The sequence below is a fragment of the Balearica regulorum genome, chromosome Z, assembly GCF_011004875.1.
Source record: "Balearica regulorum gibbericeps isolate bBalReg1 chromosome Z, bBalReg1.pri, whole genome shotgun sequence".
NCBI classification, from domain to species: domain Eukaryota; kingdom Metazoa; phylum Chordata; class Aves; order Gruiformes; family Gruidae; genus Balearica; species Balearica regulorum.
The window spans coordinates 31,183,646-31,210,461 of NC_046220.1; the positions used below are offsets into that span (position 1 = coordinate 31,183,646).

The 26,816-nt window shown below is 42.8% G+C and overlaps 1 protein-coding gene across 1 annotated transcript; it reads right to left on the reverse strand.

The window, feature by feature from the left end:
- LMNB1 (lamin B1) lies at window positions 1-25,150 on the reverse strand. The gene is made up of 11 exons (XM_075740170.1): window positions 24,539-25,150; window positions 13,407-13,563; window positions 12,455-12,580; window positions 11,265-11,435; window positions 9,688-9,813; window positions 7,159-7,379; window positions 5,483-5,708; window positions 3,105-3,209; window positions 2,561-2,680; window positions 1,729-1,836; window positions 1-575 (listed from the first exon to the last, which is right to left on the reverse strand). Exons 1-11 carry the CDS (start codon window positions 24,901-24,903, stop codon window positions 534-536), a joined length of 1,767 nt encoding a protein of 588 aa, XP_075596285.1. The 5' UTR covers window positions 24,904-25,150; the 3' UTR covers window positions 1-533.
- Window positions 25,151-26,816: the final 1,666 nt, after the last annotated feature.

Sequence of the window (26,816 nt, forward strand, 5' to 3'; positions counted from 1 at the left end):
TTTTTTTTGTTTTCATTTGGTTTTGTTGGTTGTATTTTAACAAAGCTGTTCTTTTCTATAAAAAAGTTTTATAGCCTTGATTGCTCTGCAGGAAGAAAAAAGTTTCCACTACAAAAGAGTTCACAGTATTGAAAATGCATTTCCCTTTCCCGAAAGCACCTAAATATAAAAAGAGGTCAACAGCAACTGGCTAGTCTAGAGTGGTGTAAGAAAACTAGATCCCCAAAACACACTGGAATATTTCTATTCCAGCAAGGTTTCAGTAAAAAAAGACTGGCATATAAATCTGGGGGGCAGTGACATCATTTTTCAAACAGTACACTGTTCAGAGTCAACGATTCACATCCTGCGAGAAAGTTACAGATACTTCTTTTACAAAACTTCCTTTTCAGCAGCAAAAAAAATTAAGGCCATCAGACTCGCAGCTTAAAAAATTCACATACAGCAAATACAAAAATAAGTTGTGCTTCTGAGAAGGGCCTGTTCTGTAGGCAAGGATTACCATGATTTGAAAAACCTGGCTGACTGGAAGTTTACATGGTCACACAGCTTCTGTTAGAGGTCTTTGGGACTGTCTGTTATGAATAGAAAAAGAGTCATCTTAAAACCAGGAGTAAAAAATTTAACAACTCAAAATAATATACTGTACATTTTTAATATATGAAATTATTAACCTGGCATGGTCTAAGCAAGAGTCAGCATGCAAAGCGGTATAACCTGTTATCCCCTGTAAGTAAAGAATGCTAGATATCCTTACCTATGAGAGGTAATGGAGGATAGGTACAAGAAAAACACAACCGTGGTAATTACTGTATTTGAATCTCAAGTCAGAAAGCATTGAGTTTAGACAGGTAATGAATACTGCAGGGAGCATATACAAGTGCCTTCAGAGTTTTTGTCTAAAGATATCTAATCTCTCTGTAACATTTTTGTAAATAAAGCTACCGAGACACATACTTTAGCTGAACTACATGATCCCAGAAACCACAGGAGCAGCTGGATGCACTTCAGTGCTTTTGCATAACTGCAATAAAAACCTGACTCTATTAAATGCCATATAGCTATGATTCAGTTGTAGGCCAAAAACCAAGGCTGTGAAAATATATCACTTCCAACACAGCCAAATCTCTCCAATTTTTGTCTGTTTACATATGCACACTTAATTACTGTTCTATATTACCTTTTCTAACTGATTTTAAGATGTGTGGACAATCAAATATGTTATATCTCAGTATTTTCCCTTGTATTTCAAAACATTTTATATTGCCACTGCAAGTTCACACTTTTCCACTGCCTTCAGAGTTGCATTTCTTCAGCATGCAAGAGATTTTCTCTGACAGTATATTTAAATCTCTCATTTCCTCTATCAGAGGAAATGAGAGATTTAAGTTCTCAAAACTTTAGGTGTACCTGCTTAAGACAAACTTCACCATAAACAATTGTCCTAGGGAAAATCTTATTATGAAGAGTTAAAAACAAATCCCCAAATCTTTAAGCTTTAAAACTGTGTTTTAAGAAAAATCTACTTCTTTCCATCAAGGGAATATGTGAAGTATTACTTTTTTTATACTGGTTTTAGTAACACGGCTTCATGCTTTCATAAAATTACTGATTAAACAAACAAAAATAAGAGAACAACCACACCCAAACAGGTATGGTATTTCTCCAAAAATTCATGACTTACACATCCATTTTTTCAATCTACATAACCTTGTTAACCTAAGATACCTGCTGGTGGTGAAGGTCGTCTTCCTCCACAACTTCAGCTGCTTCTTCCTCAACTTGCTCCCCTTCATGTACAGTTGTTTTAAAGACAGTGCTTCTCTGAGCAACCTCCTGCAACACAGTTTTATTTTTAAGACTTGGCTCTTCTAAAGATCTGGTGCTAATCTACTTAGATTTTGAGAAATGGAGTTCCAGCTGTCGGGAAAGGTACTTGTACTCATTTTGTCCATATACTTTTAATATAGTACTGTGCATATCTAGCGTAACACCTTAGTTTTAACCATCTTAATGATTAAAAACAGTCTTTCTAGCAAGATACTCAAGTTCTTCCAAATTCTGCTTTTTTTAATATATTTAAATATTTTCTTCCAATTCCAAGATGCCACAGCGACTGTCCTACCCAAAGTTTTAATTCCCACGTTAGAATCAATGCCTTATTGCTTAAAGTGAGTTTCACTGTAACATTCCCCCACCCCCATAAATTAGTTTTCTTTAAAACTCTGTGTTTAAAAGACAAATCACTGAAGATCTCTCTTTCTTTTCAAAACATATTCTAAGGCATTGCCCAATTCCTGGCATGTGGGCAGTGTCTGAACAACTTTCTACTACTTTCTACTACTAATACCCAACATAGGTGAAAAAATTCACATGCTTCAATAGATTACATTCAAAAATTGCAGTTAAGACAGACGGGTATGGTATTCTTGTTTGCATAGCAAAAAGAGAAAAAACCCATGCGCATTCACATGTAAATTCCTAACAATGACTTTACCTGCCTCTTTACAGGGGATGGTACCACAAAAAGACAAGTTCAAATACATCTGAGATACTTTACCTCTCCCTGAGAATTTTTCAGTACAACTTTCACATCTTCACCAGTGCCCCAAGAATTCTGGTTCTTCCAGATGAGGTCAGTGGGAGGGCTGGCAGTTACTCCAGCATTTGCAGCCCAGATCTGTTAAGAGTCACACACAAGCATTATTATTTAGATGTTATTTATTGAGTTAGTGTGTTCCATTTAAGTGACACTGGTGAATCTCCTCCAGTTAAGAAAATACAAGTCTCTGCCTACCTACCTCCAAAGTTTCTTATAATAAAATATTCCCACATTTTTTAATGCAGAGACTTTTGAATATGTAAATGCACCTGTTTACAATCAAAATTATAAACCTTCCATATAGAAAGTAAGTTTCTGAAAGTGTGGCTCTGTCCAACTTCTTCCAAGCAATTGATACAACTCATGCCCCAATGCAAGTAATAAGTGATTGTTTTCTAAACACTACACAGAAAGGACAAAACTAAAACCCTTGCATTTTACTGACACACACAAGTTAGCCTAAAGCCCATTTCAACTGAACAGCTGAAGCTTGACAACTTACTGTAACAGTTTGGCCTGCCTTTAGTATATATCTTGAGGTATATCTGAAACTAGCAGAAGTGTTTCCTTTTTTTCGGATCATCTCCCAGCCTCCCATAGGTTGATCCTAATCAAAACGGAGGGGAAAAAAATTTCCAGCAATAGTCATTTTCTGTTACACATGTAGGATATTTTACATATAAGGCCATGAGGCACATAACATCTTCAGTAAAATCATTTATTATCACTTGATCTTCAGCACGCAATTAGAATCATTTTAGTTACATTTGTCTCACCTCTCATTTCAAGTTAAAGCTTAATGCATCCTGCTTTTCAGTCCTGATATTATATTAACTAATGTTTAAAATTTGCATCAGTTTTGGTCCAGAAAAATACATAAATAAATATTAAAATCCCTTACAAATGTATAATACATTTTTGAAACACAGAAGGACAAGCAGGCTTCTTAGAAAACAAGATATTCCTGTCAGTCGTCTTAAAATGTGTTTCTCTATATGCATACTTCCCACTACATACTCCTTTGCAAGACCTACATTATTTTTTCTTTCAATTTTTTGCCTACCAACTACTTGAAAAGCACTACCAAATCTAATAGAAAAGCATACAGAAGTCATGATTACAGTATGACTATTTCAAAGCAAGAGTAGATCCTTAAATTCTTCCACCAACAGTTTCCAAACATTAAACACTTGCCACTGAAGTCTGAAAACAGACAGCTAAGATCATCTAAAATAAAGTCTTGTTTATCTTAATGGATGCTGACATTCAGTTGGTCATTGCAACAGAACACACCATACTTAAAGAGGATTTTTATTTTATATATATATATATATAAAAAACTGTCAGAACACTTGTGAAAATTCCTCAAGTACAGCTTATTACACTGCACTACAGACAGTTGCTCAAATCTAGACCCCTGGCAAAGTGCTAGAACCATGAACCATCTGTGGCTACTGGTAATAGAACTCATGGTCCTTCCACAGAACAATGAATGTATACCTAAATTAAATAAAGGCGGGGGGAAAACCCTTGTGGTACACAACGTGTGGGTGGGGGAAATTGAGTTTGAGTTTAAAAAAAAAACCCTCAAAAAGGAAAAAAATGACAGGTCCTGACTCTCTAGAAGTAGTCTTTGATTTGTCTGAATTTAGTCATCTCAACCCTTAGCTGTCTAGACAAGGTTTTGTACATTCAGTAAATGAACCAGGCACTCTCAGCCAACACCTCAGGCAGGTAATTAAGATACATATATATCACCACCTGGAGGAGTCTGTCAGTCTCTTGATTAGAGGGGACCAAGACACTTGGAACCAGACCAATCTTTGTCATCTAAAACATCAAGATGAGCTGCCTTTTAGTGGATCTGATGACATCAGAAAAAGCCTATGTGTCACTGAAAGCAAAGAATGCAGCTAACATTTCCACACACAGCTGATGCACAGAGCAAGGCAAGATTTACTTAGATTTTTCTGAAATCAAGGCTGCAAGAAATTAGGTCTTATAATTCTGGTGTCCTAATGAGATAATGCTCAATTCTCTCTTCTCCCAGACAAAGGATTCAAGACATTATAGTTCCCACTCTCCAACCCTTCCTGTGATGACTTGCAGAACTGCATATAGCATAGGACTTTTTTTCTTAAGCAGAAATTACAAGTAATGGCAGGCAGGGAGAGACAGGGGCAGGGGGGAAGCGTACTGAATATAACAGCATCATTCTGAGGGGAACATAAGGAAAAGTTTTGATTATTACTCAAATGGAGTACCCTTTGATAAACAGATATGTGTGTTCCCCCAATACAAGTTCCAACCTATTCCCAGAATGAAATAATCTGAGTAGCCACAATAATGGTGGCTTTGGCATGGGAACTGAGGGCTCTTAAAAACTGTGGATGCAGCCAAGGAAGAAGGAAAACTCATTTAGAGAAGGTATACACAAATACAAAGGACACAGGCAGTTAATTACATTTATTTTGTATCATTATGTATTTCTTTTGGGGCTTTTTAAGGAAAGTTCTTAAAAGGCCTCTCAAGTAACCTAATGTCTGCACTATTTCTTATCAGTGACAATATTATCATTGCAGATCATTTTGCAAGGCAGAACTCTTAAGAGAGTGATGTAACACTCTGGTGGCTAGCGGGCAACTTAGTAATAAAATAATTGCTATGAAAAGCATTAAAAATCATTAGGAAGAAATCATCAATCCAGAATACTGTATTAAAGCTGACTTTGTGACACACTACTTTCTTAGTGCCATCTTATACAGTGAGCTTTAGCTCCAGGGTCACCATGAAGCCTGAGGGCAAAAAGGGTGCTGAGGATACCTCTACTTCTACCTCTAATAAGTCCATTGTAAAGTTGTGATGTGTGCCTTTTCAAACCTGGTCCGAGGTGTTCTTCAAGCGAATGAATTTTCCATCAACGTCTATCTCCTCAATAGAGATACTTCCAGTGGAAGAAGCTGAGTGGAAAATGCTAACACTACTGCTGGCTTCAGATTCCTCCACATCAATCTTCCTCCTCTTCCCTCTGGTTGTATGCACATTATGGCTTGAAGAAGCCCGTGAAACTGTCACTCGGGAAGATGGGTTTGGAGAAAGTCTCAACCTACATTGAAGAAAGGAAGAAATATGCACACTTTGGTTTTACTTTTTCCACCTTTTTTTATAACTCTCTTCCTCCCCAAAGAATTATACAGGAAAAAGGTACAGGAATATAGTAAACAAAGTATGTTACATGGAAAAAGTGAAGCCTTAGGCACTTTTTGAAGAATTGAATAAAATGTTGTCAAACAGCTGTTTAATGCTTTCGGAGCATAGAATACTGAAAGACATTAAGATCATAAAGGCAGCTCTATGCATTTGTTAAAGACTGCAGTAGATGGAACAAGTAAAGAAACAACTCTTTGCATGCCTTAAGCCACTGTATTGTAGGAAGTTTATGCAAAAACCCAATGGCACAAGAGCTTTTGCTGTTTCATCCCTACACCTGAGAGGAATCAACCTGGACTAGCAGGATGTAATTCAGAAAACAATGAAGTAACAAGCTACTTTAAATGACAGCTGTCACTTATCAAGCAAAAATTCTCAGTATTGTTCAGCTCTGTGGTCAGATGTAGAAAATGCAGCTAGCTGATAAGCTGGGCAATCTTAATAGCTATTACTTTATTAAAATTATTCAATACTTAAAGAAATCTGGCTAACAAATAACCCTGTAATTAACTCTGTCCTGGTTTCGGCAGGGATAGAGTTATTTTTCTTCCTAGCAGCTGGTATGGTGCTGTGGTTCAGATTTAGGATGAGAATAATGTTGATAACACACTGATGTTTTTACTTGTTGCCAAGCAGTCAAGAACTTTTTAGCTTCTCATACTGCCCTGCTAACAATAAGGTGGGGGGTGCATAAGAAGCTGGGAGGGGACAAAGCCAGGAGAGCTGACCCAAACTGGCCAAAGGAATATTCCATACCCTATAATGTCATGTTCCATGTTAACTGTGGGGTGGGCTTGGAGGCAAGTCAGCTCAGAGTCTTGTGGAGCACTGACTTCAGGTGGTGAGAAGTTGTGCTGTTCATCACTGGTTGTGTTTGTTTCATTATTTTCCCTTTTTTTGTCCTATTAAATTTCTTTATCTCAACCCACGAGTCTTTTTTCCTTTTCCTTTTTCAATTCTCTCCCCCATACCACTGGAAGGGGGGAAGAGAGTGAACAGCTGTGTGATTGTTTTAGCTGCCTGCCAGATTAAACCACAACACTGAAAAATAATAGTAAACACGTACACCAAAGACCTACAAATGACAATTCATTACCTCCTCAATTGCTGCATCTTAATAGAAGAATGGTGTTTGTTCCCTTGAGAGCTATTGGTCTGATACTCAAGCAGCTTGGTCTCATGGAGTCTAAGTGTCAGACAGGAGGGGGCAAAAACAGAGAGTGCCTTGGAAACTGTAGTAAAGCACCTAGTGAATGCATTCCCAGTAAGAACTGCCTTTTAACACAGAATGAGAAAAGTCAGGGAAGCACACAGATACCAGCATTTGTTCCTACATTCTTTCATACCTCTTCTCTTCACCCTCCAGCAATTTCCGGTATGCATCGATTTCCATATCGAGTGCCAGTTTAACGTCCAGAAGTTGTTCATAGTCATTCAGCTGCTCCTGCATCTGCTTTCTTATGTCTACCATTTCCTTCTCTTTCTCAGCCAGTATTTTGCGACAGTTTTCCCGTTCCTTGGCCAAGCTGTCCTCAAGCTCTTGCACTCTACCTTGCCATGCTCTAGTCTAGAAAGCATTGAAAATATCAGCGGTGCAAAGGAAAGCTCACCCAAACCTTCATGCACTCTGCTATTCAGGCAACATCAGATTAAAAACATTAAGCATCCTACCCCCTTTCTGAATTCAAACTCACCCATATACAACTTCCTGTTCTCCACCTCATCTACTACAAACACACCACCTTATGTTCCAATGAAACTCACAATATACTTTGAGACACAACTACCTGCTCCATTTTTTCTGAGATCTGAAGATATGTTACTACACCTGAATTTATTCAGTCAGGAAGAACTGAGCTTAAGAGTCAAACTGTTTAAGATGTGCTGGAAAGGACACAAAATTGAAGTGCAGCTCAGGGTACGTCAGATACTGCAGTAACTGCTCTTTACCTTTCAGATGTCTACTTCCTGCTTCAATTTACTGCTGCCAATTCTGAATTCTGGCAGGAAGTTCCTCTAAGGGAAATAGGGGTTGTTGTCAGTGAAAGCCTGTCTGCCAGTTTTCAAAGCCTTCAAGGTTTGCTGGAAGTACATTGGTAAGTGTTCCATGAAGAAAGCTAATTTGTGACATACTTTAAATGCCACATCAAGCCAGTAGAACTTCATATTGTATGTACAGAAGGGAATGTTTATCAAAGAAAGGCCAAATGATGACAGCTTTAAAGTTTACTTTCCCTGACCATGCTTTCTTCTGTTTGACAGTCTCTTGAGTTTTGGGTTTTTTTTTAATTAAAGGACAGAGGAACTAATGCCCCACAATCACCTTGTCTGGTTAAGTCACTAAGTTTGCTATGCAGGCACTCTACTTAGATGTCATCATAGTCTAGAGACAATGAAAACAGGCAGTCTAAAAGGATGATGCAGAAGACCAGTGTAACTGTCAATGTTAAGAGCCAGATAAGGAATTTAATAAAAGAAATTGAGTGTCACATGGAAGATCCCAGTAGAAACTACTACAGAGCTCCATGTTGGTAACTCAAACCAGACCAGCATCAATGACAAGACAGGTGTCTTCTTACAAGAGAAGAAAGCTAAAGTTCGTGCTAGCAAATGGAAAACAAAAACTGTACTGGGTTGACATGACTAGCAAAAAAAACCCAGAGCAGCAAAATGTTTTTTTTAGTGCACAATCACAATCAAACTGGCAGAAGTTGATTTTGATAGCCCTAAAGTTAACAACCAACACCTCTGCAAATTCAGAAGCAAGTTCTCTGAACCTAGCTGTCACTCCCAAGTAAGCAACAGAATACAGGTTATTAACAAAAGAAAGAAGGGAAAAACAACCTCAGAAACGCCTGTTGACTGAAGCACCACAAGAAAGATGATGGTAATCTAAGGGCAGAAATAAGATCTAACTAGGCAAAACTCTCAATCCAATTCTTGTGTAGCCTCATGCACATTCATTATGCCTGCCAACTTACTTCAAAAATTATGAAAAAACATCCCATGCATTTATATTCTTCACTTGAAATACCCAGAATTTAAGTCCTACAAGAGTCTACTGTACAGGAGGAATACTATTCAGAATGTATCATAGAAAGGATCAAAGCCAAATATTACTAATATTTATATTTTAAAAAAAATATTTATTTTGTTGCATTTTCAACTGATTGGTAAGTTACAAAAGCCCGCTTCAAAACCAACTCCTAACATTTCTAATTTTCACTCTAGATTTTCCACTGCAGTGCACATGATATTACTCCCATCAAATAAGCTAGTACTGAACATATGGCTTGTCACAGGTTGTGTCATACTTCGAGTGTAATCTATATGCTCTGTGATCTAAGTATAATTAGTTTCTGCTCAAGACCCTCCTCTACAAATGCTCAAGTACAGTTATTTGATGCAATTTCTCAGCCTCCTACTTTATCTTAATTCGGGTAAGATTTTATTTTTTTTTTACGTTCTAGATGCAAACTGGATCTAGGATGAAAAGAGACACCAAACAGAGACTGCATATTCCAGCTTTGAATGTTACTTTGTACAATCCTATGCTGGGCTGTCTAATTACTACAGAACAGAACTAAATTGCTTAGAATGTCAAGAAGTTTTAATACAGAGCTCTTGTCTAAAATTGTCCCATCTATCCACAAAAGTTCCCACATGAGACAGTTAACTGCATCACCTCTCAAATACTCACTCTGTAACAGGATACTGCACAAAAAATTCAACTTTGTTGAAAGGAGACACTAAGAACAGAAGACCAGTTCAAGTCATGATGTTGAATATACTTAAGAGTTAATGGAAAGGAAGTCTTAATATAAAAAACAACAATTGTAGTTAGCAAGACTGAAGAGTCACAAACAGCTTGTTACCTCTTCCTGAAGGCTGCTGAGATGGGAAGACAGATTATCAATTCGTATGCGACTTTCCTGCAGTTCTTCTCTTACTGAGTTGGCCGAAGAACTGCTCATCTCATAGGACAGTCTAGCATTGTCAAGCTGCAGTAGATCAAGATACCAGTTTCAAAGTAAGTTTTAATAGAAGAAAACTGAGTCACTAAAAACCACGCAAAAGACTAAGCCACAAAGTTCCTCTTTGTAGCTCTAACAATGAAACATCTCTTTCTTTAGGGGTTAAATATGCTGGCTCAATTACCATGCTGAATTGCCCTACCTGGGATCACAATCCTCTGAATATTTATTCTAGGATTAAAAACTTAAGTTTCTCTTTTAGATGTAACTGAAATTGGACTGCTAAGTTCAGTTTTCATGCTGGCCAGTGTTTCGTTTTAAATATTTAATTACTGTAGCACTCGATTATGCTTAAATAGAAGAAGCTAAACTGAAAATATCAATTCTCTAAAACCAAGCAAACTTATGATAAATTTTAGCCAACATAAGCAAATTGGTAATGTGCCTTCAGATTACAGTACCAGTGCCAGGAGTCACTACTGCTTCGTTCTATCACGACTTTAAGCTCAAATTTTAAACTAGCTGCATCACTCCTGCTCAACTCTACCACATCCACTTGAGCAGCACCACACATTATTGAACTTGTAGTTGCACATGAAATGGAATCTAAAAAAACTTTAAAAATAAAAGAGTACAAAAATACAGAAACAGTATTCCTGAAGAGAGACAATAAGGAAGCCTCAATTATGAAAGGATTTTTAGATTAAAAAAATATTAAAACAAATATTTTTGGCTAGATCTTATTTTAAGTGAGTTTTTCCAGGTTAGATTGAAGTCCTGAAGACAAGTACACTGCTAAGACTGTAAATATTGAAAGACTGAAAACTACGCTAATAAATTCAGTTTGTATCAACTTTACTGCTGTAACATCCTACCTTGTTTTTAAAAATACTAACTGCAACAAGTGTAGCCACAGAAACCAGGTTCAGTTAAGACATCAGGATCCCTCCTGACAGAAATGCTGAATCATAGCAGAGGAAGGAAATTATGAAATATAGCTCATTTCAGCTTGAGTACGCTTCCTCTCTAGAGGAGTGAAAAGTAGAAATCAATTTGGTGTAGTAAGACTTCCACATGTTTTGTACATGGTCAGGGGACACAGGATGCTCTCTGCTCAGCAAGCCCTATTATGAAATAAGTTTTATACAAACTATGGGACACCTTATTGATCCTCAAGACTACGTTACAGTTGATACATAATACATGAACTTTCCTTGAATTCATAGTAAGCCCAGTACTAATCACTTTTTCCCCACTGTTCACCTTCACACGATGCTTCCTAGTCTTCTATTATTGTACTTTCTGAGGATTAAACCTGCTTACAAAATGAGACCTGAAAATGCAAACTGACTTTCAAAAACATGGCAGTTTTAAACCAAGTTCCATAATAAAATCCTCCAAAATGCAAGTAATTAGGGTATCTTTCCATTAAATAAAAGTAAAGTATATCAGACAACTGTATGAAAAGTTCTTCTCACTTTGGCATTGTAAGTCTGTTCAAGCTCCTTTTTGTACAGCTTCACTTGTCCATCATGCTGCTCTCTTATTTCATGAAGGGCTTGTGCCAGTTTATGTTCATATTCAATTTGATGCCCAGAATCAACTTCAACTACGCAAGTTTCTTGTTTCCTTCTTGTTTCATTGATTTCCTAAGAAAAACAGAAAAATAAAGTAACATTCAGTAAATGAGACACAAGTTTCAGGATACTATCCACTGCATGGACAGCAATGCAGATTTTAGCTAGCCTTGTGGATCAGTATTAGATTAGTTTGACATTGAAACTTTCAGTAGACACACAGGGCCATGTCCTCAGTCTGATCTGCATAGTACCTTATCTTGCAATAGCCCGTCATTGAAATAAGAGCTAGGATACCACCAGCATGTAAAGTCACATTTCCTTCTGAGAGTTGTCTGCATTTTCAACAACTGGACCTAAATATGATTAAATTTTAGAAATGCATCCCCTTTTTCTTTACATATCTACTATGCTTGCACAAAACAAAAGTACTGTGAAATAAAATGGTTACTTTCACAAACCAGCATCTTCCCCATTTATTTGTATGCTTGCCCATAGTCTCTGGAAAAAAGGATTCCAACATGAACAAAGCTGAAAATACAACTAGCAAGGAAACGTGCACATGGAACAAGATGGTATGGTTAAGTACATTTGTTACTGCACTAAAGTCTCTCCTGGAAAGCCTCAAGTACTACAAGTGAAAGGGAGGGTAGCAAGAAAAAGCTCTAAAAGACAAATATTCATCAACTTCTGTTTCTATTATTTGAAATCATCCTAGAAAGTTATGAAATTAAAAAACAGAACAAGTCCATAGCATCTGTTTGAGCATCCCTCTCCACTTTATTTCTCATAAAGGGATTATGCAAGATATTAACCTTTCTCATTACTACGAAAAGATGTGTACATTGCAATACTATGGGCACAATTTAAACACGAAACGTGATACATGAAGATATTTTATCACATTTCTCCTACAAAAAAAGTTGGAAATCTTCCAATTAGAATAGAGGTAAACCCTGCTCGAAGTTGGAGTTCAGATCAGACGACTTCCTGAGGTCCCTCCCAAGCTAAGTTATTTTAGTATTCTAGAATGACCCCTCAGCTGTCATATTCCCTTTAAAAATGTGAATTTTTGAAATTAAAGCATTTACCTCCTCATACATATTTTTACGGAATTCCAAGTCCTCAATGAGACTCTGACAACGGTTTTCAAGATCTACCTTCTGTAAGGTTTCGTTTGCAAGCTGTTCCTTGGCAGCAGTGCAAGAAATTTCAAGCTTTAAGAAATAAAAGAATCAACACAATAATTATGTAGCAATACTCACATAACACAAAGACCTCAGCTACCTGGAAGTACAGCTAACTACATGTTATGGTTGAACTTGTCAATCAAATTCAATATTTACACCACTAATGTTCCCCCCTGCCTTTTGCAATTGCTTACACAAGCAAGTTCTAGATATTTCACATTGCTAAGTAGCATTTTAAAGCTAGTTACCCATTTTCCTTCCAAAACTTTAGGGTTTTTCTACATGACAAATACCAGTTTCCTGGTCTCCTCAATCATTCTCTTGAGGTGGTGTTGCTTAAGATCACATATCATGTGTTTTAAAGGGTTAACAAAACTAGCACAAGACTTCTTTTCCTCTTTGTTCTACCAGACGCCCAGAAGATGGAGAACCACAGGCAGAATCAAAAGGCGGGCAGAGAGAATCACAAACTGTTACTTGTCATCTGTATTTGTGAAGTCAGTCTCTCCTCAAACAGTTCTGGAATTTGCCAAGTTTATTTTTGACTCTTGACCTGCTTTGTTCAACATAAGTACCATCCCTTGCAATGTCAGAGTCTGCAATTTTAAAAGCACACTATTCCACCATTCATGTTATTGATAAACTGGACAATACCGGACACAGACATCTACTCATTCCTACTTTCAACATTGACAGTTTGTTATAGTTATGACTAGATGATAGGTCTGCATCCAGTTTTTGACTATGAAGTTGTATTTTTACCAGAATGACAGCTCTTAGTATGGATGTATTATTTATAAAAACACCTTATTTGCTGACAAAAGCTTGATGGTTAAATATTTCTTCTTCTCACCTGTGCAATTTGATCTTTTAAATCCTTAACTTGTCCCTCCAGACTTTTCTTATCACCAAGGGCTGTAGCCAGTGCAGCTTCTTTAGAATTGAGGGCTGCTTCAAACTCTTGAAGTCTGGCTTGAGCTCCATTAAGATCAGATTCCTTTTTTGCATAGCTGGAATAAATCAGAGAAAGTGGTAAGAATGTCTAGAAATGCCCCCAAAGTAGACTGCTGACTAATAAAACAAGGTGCAATCTTGACGTGGTTTAGCCCCAGCCGGTAGCTAAGTGCCACGCGCCGCTCGCTCACCCCTCCCCCGGCAGAATGGGGAGTAGAACAGAAAAACAACGGCAAAGCCTCCAGGGTTGGGATAAGGGCAGTTTACTGGGACAGCAAGGGAGGGGGAAAACAATCAGCAACAGTGCTGATAACAAATATTAACAATGGGTGATAACAGAGAATGATTTTACCGATCCCATGACCATCCAAAGGACCAAATGCTCCACCGAAGGACCTGTGGAACTGTCTGGGAGCCAGGCCCACAAGTCGAACCCGCCCCTGCCCGACTAGCCCCCTTTTATGGGGAGCATGACTTCACATGGTAGGGAAAAACCCCTGGCCAGCTTGGCTCACCTGTCCTGGCTCCTTGTGACATTAACTCTATCCTTGCCAGAACCAGGACATTATCAACCCTTTATTCCATACCATCTACGTCATGCCCAGATTATTTTACAGAACTCATTGCCTTACTCTATGGGCTATCGCTCTAAAATGTCTGTCGACTTCATTTAGTCCATGGTTTTGGGTTCCATCTGCCATTACAGCCTCTCAGAGCAGGGGCAATGGTGCGTGCTGCTGGATTGTTGCACGCTGCATCCGGAGTTTTCACAGCCAGTGTATCTGGTATGGTCCATGCTCACAGTCTGGATGTCAAAGATGTGATTTTTCGATAAAGTTTCTGGGCACCAGTTGAAGTCAGTTTTAGTTCCATCACCATGGCACTTTGTTCAGTTTCAAAGTCCATCCTTCATTAGTTTCGGGTGATTCTTATGGTCATACCATTGATACAGTATATAGCTATTAACATCATGCAATTTAATTTATTGGCTATTTTCACCCAAAATCAAATCCCCTTGGGGTACACACTGGACCTCCCCATTTTTTCTCATCACCCAACAAGTGCACCCTGGTCCCTGAGCAAAAGCAACCCCACAGATGGGCCTTTGCCTGAAGCAGGGATAACCCAAACTGTTTTACCCAACATATTTTACATGCGCACTACAGGAACTTTTTCACCTTCTACTGGGCGTGGAAATTTGATTGGATGGGCCAAGCTCGACTGGCAGATCCCCAAGTGTTAACTAACCAGGTGGCCTTTGCTAAATGTGTGTCCCAGTGTTTGAGGGTCCCACCACCCATTGCTCTCAGGGTAGTTTTTAGCAGTCCATTGCACCTTTCAACTTTCCCAGAGGCTGGTGCATGATAGGGGATGTGATAGACCCACTCAATACCATGCTCTTTGGCCCAGGTGTCTATGAGGTTGTTCTGAAAATGAGTCCCATTGTCTGACTCAATTCTCTCTGGGGTGCCATGTCGCCACAGGACGTGCTTTTCAAGACCCAGAACAGTGTTCCGTTTCCGGGCCGTGGCATGGGGCACAGGATAGGTTTCCAGCCACACAGTGGTTGCTTCCACCATTGTAAGAACATAACACTTGCCTTGGAGGGTTTGTGGGAGCGTGAAGTAGTCGATTTTCCATGCTTCCCCATATTTATATTTCAACCATTGACCTCCATACCACAGAGGCTTTACCCACTTGACTTGCTTGATTGCGGCACATGTTTCACATTGATGGATGACCTGTGAGATGGCGTCCGTGCTCAAGTCCACCCCTCAATCACGGGCCCATCTATATGTCGCATCTCTTCCTTGATGGCCTGAGGTGTCATGGGCCCACCGAGCTAGAAATAATTCACCCTTACGCTGCCAGTCCAAATCCTCCTGAGCCACTTCAATCTTGGCAGCCTGATCTACCTGCTGGTTGTTCTGATGTTCCTCAGTGGCCCGACTCTTGGGTACACGGGCATCTACAGGACGTACCTTTACAAGTAGCTTCTCTAACCGGGCAGCAATATCTTGCCACAATGGGGCAGCCCAGATGGGTTTGCCTCTGCGTTGCCAGTTGCTCCACTTCCACTGCTGTAACCACCCCCACAGGGCATTGGCCACCATCCATGAGTCAGTATAGAGGTACAGCATTGGCCACTTTTCTCTTTCAGCAATATCTAAAGCCAGCTGGATGGCTTCACCTCTGCAAACTGGCTCGATTCATCTTCTCCTTCAGCAGCTTCCGCAACTCGCTGTGTAGGACTCCATACAGCGGCCTTCCACCTTCCGTGCTTTCCCACGATGCGACAGGACCCATCAGTGAAGAGGGCACATGGTTTCTCATCCTCTGTTAGTTTATTATACGGTGGGGCTTCTTCAGCACATGTCGCCTCCTCCTCTGGCGACATTCCAAAACCTTTCCCTTCTGGCCAGTCTGTGATCACTTCCAGAATCCCTGGACGACTGGGGCTTCCTATTCTAGCCCGTTGTGTGATCAGTGCAACCCACTTACTCCACGTAGCATCGGTTGCATGATGTGTAGAAGGAACCCTCTCTTTGAACATCCAGCCCAGCACTGGCAGTCGGGGTGCCAAGAGGAGCTGTGCTTCAGTGCCAATCACCTCTGAAGCAGCTCGAACCCCTTCATAGGCTGCCAATATCTCCTTTTCCATTGGAGTGTAGCGGGCCTCGGATCCTCTGTATCCCCAACTCCAAAACCCCAGGGGTCGACCTCAAGTCTCCCCTGGTGCTTTCTGCCAGAGACTCCAGGTAGGGCCATTCTCCCCAGCTGCGGTGTACAGCACATTTTTTACATCTGGTCCCGCCCGGACTGGCCCAAGAGCTATGGCATGAACTATTTCTTGTTGCATTTGTTCAAAAGCTTGTCATTGCTCAGGGCCCCATTTGAAATCATTCTTCTTCTGGGTTACATGGTAGCGAGGGCTTACTATCAGACTGTAATTTGGAATGTGCATTCGCCAGAAACCCACAACGCCTAGGAAGGCCTGCGTCTCCTTTTTGTTGGTTGGTGGGGACATGGCTGCTATTTTGTTGATAATATCCATAGGGATCTGACGCCACCCATCATGCCACCTTATGCCTAAAAATTGGATTTCCTGCGCAGGCCCCTTCACCTTACTTCGTTTTATGGCAAAGCCAGCCTGCAGCAGGATTTGGATTATTTTCTTCCCTTTCTCAGAAAATTCTTCTGCTGAGTTGCCCCATACAATGATGTCATCAATGTATTGCAGGTGCTCTGGGGCTTCACCCTTTTCCAGTGCAGTCTGGATCAGTCCATGGCAAATGGTGGGGCTGTGTTTCCACCCCTGGGGCAGTCCATTCCAGGTGTACTGGACGCCCCTCCAAGTGAAGGCAAACTGTGGCCTGCACTCTGCTGCCAAAGGGATCGAGAAAAATGCATTGGCTATATCAATGGTGGCATACCATTTGGCTGCCTTTGACTCCAGTTCATATTGAAGTTCCAGCATGTCTGGCACGGCAGCACTCATTGGCGGTGTGACTTCATTCAGGCCACGACAGTCTACCGTCAGCCTCCACTCTCCATTGGACTTCCGCACTGGCCATATGGGACTCTTAAAGGGTGAGTGGGTTCTGCTGATCACTCCCTGACCCTCCAGTTGACGAATTAGCTTGTGGATGGGAACCAGGGAGTCTCTGTTGGTGCGGTATTGCCGCCAGTGCACAGTTGTAGTAGCAACTGGCACCTGTTGCTCTTCAACCCTCAGCAACCCTACAACAGAAGGGTTCCCCGAGAGACCGGGCAAACTAGACAATGGTTCAATTTCCTCCGCTTCTAAGGCAGCTATTCCAAAAGCCCACCGGTAACCTTTTGGGTCTTTGAAATACCCTTTCTGGAGGTAGTCTATGCCCAGGATGCACGGAGCCTCTGGCCCAGTCACAATGGGGTGCTTTTGCCACTCATTCCCAGTTAGACTTACTTCAGCCTCCAACAGAGTCAACGGTTGGGATCCCCCCGTCACACCAGAAATAGAGATCGGTTCCACCCCTTCATAGTTCGATGGCATTAGGGTACACTGTGCACCAGTGTCCACTAGAGCCTTGTACTCCTGTGGGTCCGATGTGCCAGGCCATCGGATCCACACAGTCCAATACACCCTGTTGTCCCTTTCCTCCACCTGGCTGGTGGCAGGGCCCCTCTAATCCTGCTCATCATATTCACTACTCACCTCTTGCAAAAAGGACTTAGAAGTCCCTTCAAGAGGGTCAGAAGTGCGATCTGGCCTTCCACTTGGTCTGGGGGGGCTGCCCGGTGGAAACTGGAGCAGCATCCTTTCTGGAAGAGTCCCTTTGTACAGCTGTCTTGCCTTGTAGCTCATGTACGTGTGCCCGCAGGGTTGAGGTGGGCTTCCCATCCCATTTCCTCATGTCTTCTCCATGGTCACGCAGGTAAAACCACAGGATACCTCATGGTGTGTATGCTCCATATGCCCTCTCTGGAGCAGAAAAACACTCCTAACAGCTGAAATACGGGTCTGTACAGGTGGGGAGTACGATATATCCTCTTTGAGTTGCTGGACGTCCTGGGACAGTTTCTCCACAGCCGACACGAGGGAGCAAGAAAGGCTCTCTTCATATGGCCGGAGTCAGCCAGCCACTTCGTCCACCGCGGGTGCCTCTTCACTCTTCCAGTCGATTACTGCCAGTGAGTTGGCATACAATGATGGTGCACTTCGCACAAATTTTCGCCACGGGGGTCAGGTACACTGGACTTCATTGGGGTCGGTGGGCAACTGTGTGTTGTCTGGATCATAATAAACCATCTCCCGCACAGCTAATTCCCTCAGATATTGGATACCTCTCTCCATAGTGGTCCGCTTGCCTGGCCAACATATGACATCTTTGCTGAAAGGATACCTTTCCCTCACACTTGACAGGAGTCGCCTCCAGAGGCTGAGGGCCTGTGCCTTCTTCCCAATTGCCTTGTCAATGCCCCCTTCCCTAGACAAGGATCCCAGCTGCTTGGCCTCCCTGCCCTCCAGTTCCAGGCTACTGGCCCCGTTATCCCAGCAGCGGAGCAGCCAGGTAATAATGTGCTCCCCTGGAAGGCAGCTGAAGTCTTTCCACATATCTCCCAGCTCACTCAGGGACAGGGATTGAGTGATCACTTCTGGTTCTGGCTCTTCTTGTTCTCATGATGGTCCCGGTTCATCATCATCCTTCACTAAGCCAACCGATTTCCTTGTCTATTTCTTTTTGTGTATAGGGGCGACTGATACTGGTATGGGTTGATCTTTTGGCTCGGCTACAGTGCCTGTTGCGGGGGCCTGGCAGCTGCAGTGCCTGTTGCGGGGGCCTGGGCAGCTGCAGTGCCTGTGGGTCCCCTCTCTCCCTCTGGATGGTGCTGTCTACTGTCAAGCAGTGTTTGATAGATTGTGGCCAGGGCCCAGCACAGCACAGTAAGCTGTGTCTCCTTAGAATCCCCACAGCATTTTCCTTTCAAATATTCTACCATTTTATCAGGGTCTTGCAATTGTTCAGGAGTGAAGCTCCAAACCATTGGGGGTGAAAAGGTCTCTATACACCCGCCCATACTCTCCCACATGCCATGCCAGCCCTGACCATTCAGCCTTGGGGAAGATCCCTGGGTAATATTCTTGAAACAATTTTTGCTAAGCCTGGACAGGAGTTGGAAAACATTCAGGAGACCTAGCAATAGGAATATACTGGCCTGAACATTCCAAGGGTATTCAAAATACTCAAAAATTGTTGTAACCAACCAAAAGGGAAAAGGGGAGGTGAAAGAGTGGGAGAAGGTATCCCCCCCCGTCTTCCCCATAGATCAGGTGCAATTATTAATCAATTCTGAAAGATATTGACCAAGGTATGGGCCTGACCGAAATGCCACATACACATACCAGCTCAGACTCATGACTGTCAATGATATCTTATCATAAGTCATTATCACACAATACAACAACGTGAGAACAGGAATCCCTCTCCCAGAGGTGATAAACAGCACCGCAGAAATTACAGAGTAAACACAGGTTTACAAACCAGAGCCATGTGACCAAACAGAACATCATTATGACCAGCGACTGTTTCAATAACATATAAATGCTTATAACAACTTTGTTTTAACACACTTGCATCAAACTTGTCGTTATCACAACCCCTCGAGCCCCACGTTGGGCGCCAAAAAGGACTGACGTGGTTTAGCCCCAGCCATGGTTTAGCCCCAGCTGGTAGCTAAGTGCCACGCGCAGCTCGCTCACCCCTCCCCCGGCAGAATGGGGAGTAGAACAGAAAAACAATGGCAAAGCCTCCAGGGTTGGGATAAGGGCAGTTTACTGGGACAGCAAGGGAGGGGGAAAACAATCAGCAACAGTGCTGATAACAAATATTAACAATGGGTGATAACAGAGAATGATTTTACCAATCCCATGACCATCCAAAGGACCAAATGCTCCACCGAAGGACCTGTGGAACTGTCTGGGAGCCAGGCCCACAAGTCGAACCCGCCCCTGCCCGACTAGCCCCCTTTTATGGTGAGCATGACTTCACATGGTATGGAATAGCCCCTGGCCAGCTTGGCTCACCTGTCCTGGCTCCTTGTGACATTAACTCTATCCTTGCCAGAACCAGGACAAATCTGAACCTTAAACTTGAGACACTCATCAAAAGCATTTTGTCTTGACTTAATTTACTCTGAATCAACTCCTTAGTTCTGCTTTCTCATCTAACACAATAATAGTTTAAATATTTTGCTTGGGCTGTAGAAACCTAAATATATGGTGAAACTCAGAGTGTCAAACAAGTATGAGAAGCATACACAGAAAGGGGAAACTATGTGTTTATTAAAGGCACCTCTTGTTTTCTCTTTGGCTAGCCACTGTAAAACTGTTCTACTTTCACCATAATCTTAATAGAAGAAAGTTCTTCCATCAGAAGGCTATTTCCATAGAGTAGAAACAAGTAAATTACGCCCATTGCCTTTTATCCATGCCGGAACTTGTGCAGATCCACTCTCTGGGCTGCAAATAGCCTATTTCCAATTAACAGATGAACTTCTCAATGAAAATTGACGTTCACTATCTATAAGCCAGTCCTCCATAAGCAGAAGCTGTAGCATAGTGAACTGCTTTGCAGCATACTTCTAATCATACATAATGGCAAAGTTCCACAGATCTGAGGAAAGATACTCAAATCCTGTCTATACAATAATCTGTGCCATCACTGAAACTGCAGAGGTACACGTGTCTTTTTTTATGAAAGCAAACACAAAAGTTTTTCAATTTACCACTCAAATTAGTGTTCGTGTCTACACAAGTGGTCAGTTTCTAGGTGTTTATTTCCTAAAATGGCATATGCTAACAAAGAAGTCAAGAAAAGTAATGCCACATAAACACAAACTCACACTCTTCAGCCTAAATTAATTATTCACAAACAATGCTACAACAGGTTACTATCAAAAACAGGGGAAAGGAAAACCATAATCAGGAATCAAAATTACTGTTGACCTTTAAATGGCACAAGCAGCTGTGTTTAAATGTGTAACACAAGTTTTTCCACCTTGAAGTTGATTCTTTTTCTCTTTGGAATACCCACATTTCTCTAGTAAGGGCAGTAGCATATACAAATTCTAGATGTTTATAATCAAACTATTAACATTTTACAGGAATGAAAAGATTCAGACTGAATAAGACAACAGCTAGCACATTCTTCAGTTTTCACACTGCTCTTTGCAGAAGTGAAAAAAAATCAGAAATCACACCACTAAACTGAGAAGACGTAAACCTGGATAAGATTCTGAAGAACAAGATTCAAAATTGTTAAATCATTAATACATTCACTATTTGTTTAATCACTGTACTACTTATAGGAAACAGCAGCAAGGCTTCTCAGAAAAAAAACTCAAACCCTAATGTAAAAATCAACACACAATTTTAAAAGGACTCTCAAATTTAAAAGCTGCTCTTCCAAGATTACATGCAAGCATATGCAACTAACATCATGCTCAAGAGAGATGTGTGCACAAAGGCTTGCAAAAAGAATCTGTAGAAATAAAATTAATATGTGGATGTTTTAGCACTATAACCACAAGATGGCAGGCTTTACATAACAGACTTAGCACTAGCTAATCGCGCTCCTGTTGAGTAGCACCACACTTAGCAAAGTCATAGACTGCAAGAGCCTGTGACAGACTCTTCTATACTCAACTATTTTTTTTTTTTTTCCCTTTTCTGCTGCCCAGTGTTATCCAGTCCCTTCATGGCATTTTACTTACCACTTCTAAGATCCAACAGTTCAGAGCAGTTGGGTCCACAGCTCAGACAAAAGCACAGAATTTAGGTTTTGGCCACGTGGGCTCCTGCTTCCAGCTCTCTGCATTATTCACTGGAGACCTCTGTCCTGTCCTTACCCTCCCACCCAGACCTGTTAGGATCTTTAGCACAAAAGAAAGCTATACAGCAGAGGAAGAAAGAGAGGTTGATACCAAGCTATTACTTTTGTTTATTTAACAGCCTAATCCCACTGCAGAAACTAATTTCAGAACAAATGAGAAGACCAATTGACAATACAAAGCAAAACATCCAGAGAAATAATCTCTAAAATATTAAAAATGCATAAAACTAGTTCCTTGCCACAACTACATTTACTATAAATGCTTACACTCTACGAACAATTGATGATAATCAATGACTATTATGATCATTTACTAATACCTTCAATAAACCACAGAATTTCCTTCAAAGTTACTTCTAATCACACTGTCTCCTCTTACAGGAGAGCAGATGTACTACAACACTGGAAAACTGCCACAGTGAAATCTCAGCCTGCCAAAGACAAATGTAAACAAGGAGTTTCCTAAATGAGCATTAACACCAGCTCATGCTTCCCAAACAGCACGATTACTTCACATGACAAATCAGAAAACAGGCAAGTCCAGCTCAGGATTTTGACCTGCTGTTCACTTAAATAAGTCCCCATAATGAACATTCACCTCACCAGTGGAAATTTATCCTGAAACTCGACCCATAAGCAGACTAACACAAAAGTAACAGTAAGCCTGACTTACTGAACTGCTCTTGTTCAACGTTACTACGTAACACAGCTGTGTCACACTTCACAATGTAAACCACTGTTGCATCAATTGCTCGAGTTACACATCAAGATTTTTCCTCCACCACATTGTCTCCACCGTTCTCCCCGGTCTGCAGCTATTGCAAATGAGAACACGATACAGTTCCACCCAAAAGCAGAAACTTAATCCAGTCTATAACGTGCTACAGGATGGAGCAGCTGAGAGCTCTACTCTTGTATCTGCCCTTAAATGATGATGTTATGAAATGCCTAAGGATCATGACTTCCATTACTTTGCCTGCATTGTCTATTTAGCTCTTTTCTCAAGGAACATGAAATATGCAGTAACCTGAAGTCCCAGCCAAGGCCACGCTACTGTTGTAGGAAGGGCACTCTACCTAAAATTAACAGCTAGGAGTTTGGTGCCAATTCCATCATGACACACTTTGATACTTTAGCTGAGAATCCAGCTATTTGCAAGCAACCACCTGGTTTCACCTTCATTATTCATGGACATATCCAATAGTTGGAAATCCATTTGCACTGACTCTTTTTTCCCTATGTAACATTAAAGCTTACATGCCCAGACTGCCTTTAGTCCTCCACTCACAGACAGATCTTCATTGAAGCCCTAATTCCTCACCTCGCCACTGTCAACTTGAATCTAATGATTACCTGATACCCTTATTTGAAAGGGCTGTCTGCATAGTAGTCTAGCTTCCAGCCATGGCTATCCTGCTATAAACAGTGATGAAGGCACACTGTACTCTTGTGAATCCTGGCCGTTCTCTTGCACTACTCTCTCAGTCCAACAGTACCTGTACTACAGCATGAACAGGGTCGCAACTGGTTTTTCCAGCCAGATTGGTTTCTCAATTCAGTTCATGGTGCAGTCACACAATATAGAAAATGGGTGGTTATGGGTTTTATTTAACTGAAAATCAAAATTAACAATTGAATGCATTAACTCTGCTATTTTTTCCCCAACACTAATCCATTGACAAACTTTGTGGTCCCAAGACAAAAGTTAAAAAGGTATCTAACTACTAAAAAAAAAAAAAAAAAGACCAAACAGAACAGGCTCTCTTTTGCTAAGGGAAAACAGCAGTAACAGAAATCAAGTTTGAGGTAAACACAAACAAGGAAGAAAATAAACAAACTGAATCGAATCAAATGTGTAAGAAGCAAAATCTAGCGGCACAAATCAATTCATTGCAAGAGTGGAGATCTTGGTGCTGTGCCATAAAGCTTGCAATCTTGAGGCTATCTGATTACAGATCTACCGTTTGTAACATCTGAATATCCAGCAAAATGAACACAAATTGTAGTTATTAAGTAAACCCTACTTATCTACTCATGTATTTTCATATCATGAAGTTAACATCTTTCAGAAAGGACGTTTAGAAAGCCAAGACTCCCAACAGCCACTATGCAAACTGCCATCACTCTGCATTTTTCATCCTGAAGCAGCTTAAGCGTTAAGGACAGTCATCTGTCTGTACGGGGGGTGGGGGGAGGGAGGGTGGTGGTGAAGGGTCATCCTGACTCAAGCCCCGGAGTCCTCTAATCTGAATGTGAGGGTGAACTCGGGCGAAGTTTCGACGGTGCCGCCGACACCGCTTCAGCCGGAGGGCTTGCTCTCCGGAGCGATGGGCGCACGGCTGCGGCTCTCTAGCAGCCGGGGACCAGCCACCGCCGTCCCCACGGGCGCAGCTGGGGGGGGGGGGGCAGGCGCGGCGGCGCACGGCTGCGCTCCGAAGGCCGGGGCCGAGCCCGCCGCGGGCCCGCCCCAACGCTTCCCGCCGGGGCGGAGCGGTGCAGCGCTGCCTCTAGCTCATTCATTCAAAGCCCAGGCGGCGCACGCCGGCAGGCGCGAACGGCCGCCACAGCGTGGACCGCTCAGTCCAGCCGCCGGCCCAGCCCACCCGTGCCCTCCCTCACACGTACGTGTCCCCCCACCACCGGCGTCCCCGCTCACCCGCCGAGCAGCTGCTCGTGCTCGGCGCGGATCTTGCCTAGTTCGATCTGCAGCTTGGCCCGCTCCCGTGCCGTGTCGTCCAGCGCCCGGCGGGCATCGGCCAGCTCGGCCTCGTAGATTGCCTTCAGGCCGGTGACCTCGCGGCCGCGCACTTCCTCCCGCTCGGTAACCTGCAGCTGCAGGGCGCTGTTCTCCGTCTCCAGACTCCGCACCTTATCGATGTAGACGGCCAGGCGGTCGTTCAGCCGCCGCAGCTCTTCCTTCTCCTGCAGCCGGGAGATGCGCGTGGGGCTCGGCGCCCTGGCGGTCGCGGAGCCCCGGCTCTGCATCTCCAGCTGCGGGACGGCCGGCGTAGTGGCCGCCATGGCGAAGCGGCGGGAGCAAGAAGCACGATTCACGAACGAACGTGGAGTGGGCAGAAGGGAGACCGTGCGGGAGGCGCAACGACAGTAACAGGAGAACCAAGACAACAGCAGTGGGACGGGAGGGGGGGGGAGGCGGGGACACGGACAAGAGCAGCGAGCCAGCAGCCGCAGCCACCACCACCTCCCCTGTAACACCGACTCCACCCCCGCCCCACCAGCAGGCTACACGCAATGATCCAATATGGCCGGCGTTCGCCCAGCCCGCCCACGCCCCAAACGCTCTCCCGCCGTCCCCCATGTGACCGACCGCCGACCAATCGCGATCCGAGTCGAGCCAGGCGCCGCGCTACGCTGCCGGCTGGAGCCTGAACTTCAAAGCCCACCACCACTTCTAACTGTCCGCCGGCGCGCAACGGACGGAGTGAGGCCTCGCCCCGCCCCTCCCCTCCCTCCCCGCCGCGCAGCTGAGGCGGCCCGCGGCGGCGGCGGCGCTGTCCTTTGTTGCCGCCTCCGGCTCTGGACAAAGGGAGCCGGGCCCCGGCTCGGTGAGGGAGTCATGAGGCCCTTCCTCCGCGCCCGGTGGCTCCCCGCAGGGTGGGGGAGTGGCACCTGTCGCGCTGTCCCCGCGGGCGTCCTTTCACCGCCTCTCCAGTACGAGACGGGTTCCCCAAAGCCGTTGGCCTGCGCCCCCTCGCCCCCCAGGCCTGTGCCCCTCGCCTCGCCGGCCTGCCAGCGACTGCTGGGTTCCGGGGGAGATGCTCTGGTTTGGCAATGCAGCTTCTGCCTATGAGAAAATACGTGATATTGCTGTGCCAGACATTTGCTATCCAAAATATACTCTTTCCTCATCTGTAGGCTCTACACTGTAATTTGAAAAAGATGCTTGACTCCTGATCCTGTGAATGCTTAAGCACCCAGTTTTAAGTTGCCTCAGATGAGTAGTCTCATCTCAATATTAAAAATGCAATTATTCAGATGCCGCTCAAGCCAGGTTTCAGTGTTAGAATTTGAATATTCCTTATCTGATGTTAGTCTGGCTCCTGAAGGTGTATTGCAAGTCAGATGTTGTGTCCTTAATTACAAGTTTAATGTGAATTCTTCAGGAAAAGCATGAATCCTTCAGTGCTTCAAGTGCAAGGGATGAAACCGCCACATTCATCTGCATGGAACAGAACCTGCTGAAGGTCTGGTTTATGGCTTTTAAATCAGCACTATCCCTTCAGAAGCGATTAAGTAGGCTGCACCTTTGGGATGTCAGTTTACATTAGGACCACTCGGCATTGTCAGCTGGATACTAGAAAGCAGAAACTGGAAAGAGGAATACGGTGAACAGTTTGAAGTCTCAATTGTAAACCCAACTGTCCTTCTCCAGAAATTCCTGTAGAGAGGGCTTGTAAGTAGGAAAACCCTAAGATTTTCCCCTACTTATATTTTTGAAGTCTTTTAGTAAGGTTCCTTCTAGAGTGAGCCATGACGAGATTCCAGAAACCCAGTAGTTTTCCACTGGACATGAGATCGCCCCTATGGGAGCTGGGTGTCCCTTCTCAGTTCTTGGATGTTCATTCTCAGTTCACTTAGCTTAGCAAAACATTTTTTTGCAAATTTCCACTGTTAAGTGGCATCTTCTCAAAGGAAAAAAAAAAGTATTCCAGTCACAGGGGTGTATATAACTACAGGTAATTTAGCTGTAACGGGGAATTCCTGCTTTTTCCCACATGGTGCCTCTGTTGACACAAACCATTACATGTTTCCCCTTTTTCCTTCTCCGCCTGTTACTACAATTTGTTCTTTTCCAGTCCTTTGGCAAAACCAGCAAAGCTGGCTAAAAGTGTGATAGCAGCTGGCAGGGGTGTGGAAATCTCTATAGCACCTGGTAAAACATAACATTGTCAACAAAGTAGGATTATAGCTCA